This window comes from Trachymyrmex septentrionalis, unplaced genomic scaffold (genome assembly GCF_001594115.1).
Source record: "Trachymyrmex septentrionalis isolate Tsep2-gDNA-1 unplaced genomic scaffold, Tsep1.0 scaffold20, whole genome shotgun sequence".
In the NCBI taxonomy this organism is placed as follows: domain Eukaryota; kingdom Metazoa; phylum Arthropoda; class Insecta; order Hymenoptera; family Formicidae; genus Trachymyrmex; species Trachymyrmex septentrionalis.
The window spans coordinates 1,549,455-1,553,885 of NW_017305180.1; the positions used below are offsets into that span (position 1 = coordinate 1,549,455).

The 4,431-nt window shown below is 26.1% G+C and overlaps 2 protein-coding genes across 3 annotated transcripts in view; one reads left to right on the plus strand and one right to left on the minus strand.

Moving 5' to 3' along the window:
* Nucleotides 1–3,017, plus strand: part of LOC108747739 (39S ribosomal protein L28, mitochondrial) — a 9,443-nt gene extending 6,426 nt beyond the window's left edge. The window contains exons 2-7 of one of the 2 annotated variants that reach the window (XM_018485432.1): nucleotides 199–346; nucleotides 1,163–1,329; nucleotides 1,563–1,821; nucleotides 1,938–2,081; nucleotides 2,676–2,860; nucleotides 2,930–3,017. In XM_018485432.1, coding sequence (XP_018340934.1) covers nucleotides 1,175–1,329; nucleotides 1,563–1,821; nucleotides 1,938–2,081; nucleotides 2,676–2,860; nucleotides 2,930–2,984 — 798 coding nt within the window. In that variant the 5' untranslated portion in view covers nucleotides 199–346; nucleotides 1,163–1,174 and the 3' untranslated portion in view covers nucleotides 2,985–3,017. Of the gene's footprint in view, nucleotides 1–198; nucleotides 347–585; nucleotides 791–1,162; nucleotides 1,330–1,562; nucleotides 1,822–1,937; nucleotides 2,082–2,675; nucleotides 2,861–2,929 lie in introns of those variants that run through there. The other variant, XM_018485431.1, reaches the window with a different exon arrangement.
* A 445-nt stretch (nucleotides 3,018–3,462) lies between these two features.
* The window catches only part of LOC108747554 (probable phosphorylase b kinase regulatory subunit alpha), a 7,892-nt gene continuing 6,923 nt past the window's right edge, over nucleotides 3,463–4,431 (minus strand). The window contains exons 14-15 of the mRNA XM_018485112.1: nucleotides 4,100–4,357; nucleotides 3,463–3,690 (exon numbers count right to left, since the gene is read on the minus strand). Coding sequence (XP_018340614.1) covers nucleotides 3,463–3,690; nucleotides 4,100–4,357 — 486 coding nt within the window. The remainder of the gene's footprint in view (nucleotides 3,691–4,099; nucleotides 4,358–4,431) is intronic.

The window sequence follows — 4,431 nt, forward strand, 5'->3', positions numbered from 1 at the left end:
AATTTTGACTATGAAATGTAATTTTAAAATATCTTTAAAATATTAAATTTTAAGATTAATTAATAGATAATACTATCCAACAAACAACTTGTTAAATGTTTGTTATCATTTTGCCTTCAAGACAACGACGTTAAAGACGTCATAATTTAATTTCAAAATGTCTCGCATTTAATTACATTTATTATTCTCGATATGCAGCCAAAACGATCGATGTCATCGTTTTTCATTTATCTCCGAATCTATCGGACCACGAAAATACCCAAGGCCGGTCATCTTTAGTAATAGCTCGTCAGTATATTAGCAACTAAATATAGATGGCATACAATTTGTCATTTACCGACTGCAAGTAAGATAAATTAGATTTTCATAAAAATTAATATATCTGGTAAAATGTCTATTTTTTATTATTCTGGCTCCTAAAATTAAGGTTAATGCATACGATGTAATAAGTTGAAATGAAACAAATATATTTGTTTCAATTCAATTTATGAAGTCTGTTCGAATTGCTTACATTTTTTTACACTTAATATCTTCGCTTTCTCTCTTTTTAGCGCCAAATATATATCTATCTTTTAAGTGTAAAAAAAGTGTGAGCAAGTCGAACAGACCAATTGTACTAGTTCAGAAAGTGCAAGAATAAAGAACCTATCCAACTAACCTTATGATGTAAATGGTGTTCACTCTGTCACGATCTGTTGATTTTACTAAAACTATTCATAATTCTGACTTGAATTAAACTTGAATTAATTAGAAATCGTGTAACGATATGTCGATTAAGCAAGGTGCACAGGTAATATAAAATCATTCTATCAGGCAATTCAAAGATAGAAGATTATCTCTAAACCTCACGTAGTGATACTACAAATATCATACAATTTTTCTAAATTAACAATATTATCCGGTTGTCATTATTATTGTAAATTTTTTTATTTATCCATTTATTACATTTATTTACTATGTATTAAAATCAACATTTCAAACTTATTGCATCTTTAATTAGAAAATATATGATATTATTTGCAATATCTACTAATATTACTAATTGTTTGCAGTATCTTAAAAAATTAATAAATAAAATGTTTAATATGACTAAAAAAATTTAAATAAATCAAAATAATATATGATGATTGTCATCAATAAAACGCAAATAAAATTGTTGTAGCGGTTATATAACATGCCAAAAATAAGTCGATGGAGTAATGGAATTGGTGCCGAATTGCCACAAGAATATAAAAAATTCTGGAAAGAATGGAAGTTGCAACAACCGGCTGCAGTTCATTATATTAAGAAGGAAGGCATTTTTGAAAGAAATGAAGAAACTGGAGAAGTGTAATATATCTTTATATCTTTTTGATGCCGCCATCTAAAAAAAAAATATCAAAAAAATACATCCCCCTTAAAATCCTTGTTTCATTTTTATCTAAAATATTTTTTTGTGTTATCAATTTCGAGTAAAATTGATTATTAATTAAAATGAGGTATCCTGTATGTATTCTTATATATACACATCTTTTTCACTTGTTATAATTTTATTAATTATAATTTAATTAATTTGTTTATAGATATCCAGTGCAAAATGTACCAATACCTATAATGTATTCGAAAGAAATTGATGATGGTATATGGGGAGGAGAAGCCATTGTTCAGGGTTTTAAGAAAAAAGGCTTATTTAAAAGAAGAGTTCCACATTTTTGGATACCAAGTCTGTACAAGTCTATTATCTATAGTGAAGTTCTTGATACATATATGAGAATTGTTATTACTCAGAGAACACTCAGATTAATTCATGAAAATTATGGATTTGATCACTATTTATTGAAGGTGCGTTAAACTTTGGGCTAACAAATAAAAAAAGTTGTAGTACTGCACATATTGCAACACTTTTGACTGATATATATAATTTTTCTCATGAATTATCTACAAATTATTATTTACAGACACCAGCTTGCGATTTGAGATCTCTGCTTGCTTTGAAACTAAAACGTCAGATACTTATTGCACTAGCAGATAAAACTTTGTATCCTAATGATCCAAAAAAGCATACGGAAGTATACGCCAAGTACGAGCAGTATCTTTCAGCTGTAAGAAATTTGTTTATACATTTTACAAATTAAAAATTATGTATAGGGTGAGATATTTTAAATGTTATAAGTTATTGTCCCTAAAATATGTGTTTTCTTTACCAATTGGTTCATCTCATTATTCTGTGCATAAAAGCATTAAGCCATTTTTAAATGAATAGTTCAAAATATTTTGTATTTTATGTCAAATATGCAAGAATAAAATATAAAATATTTCGTAAACTATTGATTTTCGATATCTCTGTTTTATATGCAGAATATATATAGATTTAGAGAAATCATGTAAAAGAAATACAATACCAAAAAAATAGCTATAACTTTTATATGATATGAAATGAATTGATTTTTCCATTTGTATCAGTCATGTCCATTTGTGTCAGGCCATAGAACTTTTGTCTGAATATTTTTCTGTTTTTTATATTTTTCAAAATATTTCGATGTGAAAATTAAATGAGATACCCTGTATATAAAGATACTAAAAACTAAAATATTTCAATATTGATAATTGACATATTTTATATTGCATAGAATATATATATATATATATATATATATATATATATATATGTAATTGTTAGTACAATATATTTTCAGTATACAAGAGAAGAAATAGAATGGTATGGTTTAACATACAAAGAAGCTTGTAAAAAGTGGATACAATTAAATGCGAAACAACCACAACCTTTGAAAATCCAATATAGATCAGAATTAATTGCCAAACTCAAGGAAAATAAAATCAAAGAAGCCGAAAACGTAAATGTTGTATCACCAGAAAAAACGTATGTAATTATGTGTATTATTTTTTTTTTGTTACTATTCCAAAATTTACAAGTGAAATTTTTCCACAGGAGTTCTTGGATAAACAAACTGAATCCTTTCTCCAAAAGTTCGAAAACCCAATAAGTAAATTTCTGTTTGTTAGATATATCATAAAAAATGTTTTACATCTATTAAATTATTAATTTCTTGGATATTATGAAATTTTTTTTTTTAGAGAGAAATACATATCTTTTGACAATTATAAATATGAGTACAATGGAGAAAATAAAGGATTTATTAAAACTATCAATGCACATGATTTACATTCTTTTAATGGATGATTTAATTTCTAATTTTTCTAAAATTTGCAATAGGTTTCGATAACAAAGCGTTAAATTTTAACATTATATTATTAATATTTGTAAATTATATTACGGACTATATACTAGAAGCATGCATTTTTCAATTAAAATTAAAATATATAGTTACATAATCATTACATAATGGAGATTATTATACACAAAAAAATCACACTGCAAATTTGTCTAAAATGTTTGTATTGTAATATTTCTGCCACAATTATAGATTATTTATTTCTAAAATTATAGCTAATTTATATCTATTACGATATTGAGCATTCTAAGTCGCCATCTTTTGGTAGACAATCAAGTATCACAGCGACAGCCCTTGTAATGTACGTCATCGTTCCATAACTTCCACTAGGAGCAGTATCGTAAAAGTGTTGACAAATATATGCTGCTCCACCACAGAGAAGCGTTCCCATAGTTGTCATTTCACGTTGCTCTTTTGGTTTTGCACAACATAATGTTGCATCACCGTCGATAGCCATCTACAAATTTCATTTAATTATCTCTTATTTAAAAAATATAGAAGAAAAAAAAGAGTAGTTTTTTTTAAATAATTATTCTTTTATGTATGTGTATTTCCATATACATTATATATTAGAACCATTTATGTTCTTAATATAAAATATTTATTTCAATAAAAAATAATTTTTAATATTGAAAAAGATTTATTTTAGGTAAAATAAATCGATAAAGTCAATTTCAATTCTAATAAAATAAGTATTATTTTAAATCGTTAGTATCAATAAATGTCTAAATTGCTGGTAAGGACAGTTACTGGACAACTGTTTCTATATTTCGTATTTTGTATTACATTTTTGCTTCAGAAAAATGCAATAATTATATAACAAATATTGCTGCATTATTAATATTATAAATATAAACAAAAAATACCTGATCTTCCAAGAAAATAGCGTTTGCTTTATGTACTAAATGTTCAACTTCAATCAGACCACCTAAAGATGGCACAATGTTATATTCAGTTACTAATGTTAGTACCATTAAAGCCTCAACAACAAGTTGACGATATTCTGGCTGCGGTATAGTATTCAAAACGGTTTCTACAGCCAATGCAAATTTCAACTCGCCAGATGTCATTTCCTGTGTGAGATTTTGAGGCAGTACTCTTCCTTCAATGGCTAAACCGTGACACTGTTAAAAGTTATAATTTTATAGAATTAAAATGTTGAAAATTCAAGATATTATATTTATATACTGTATTATTG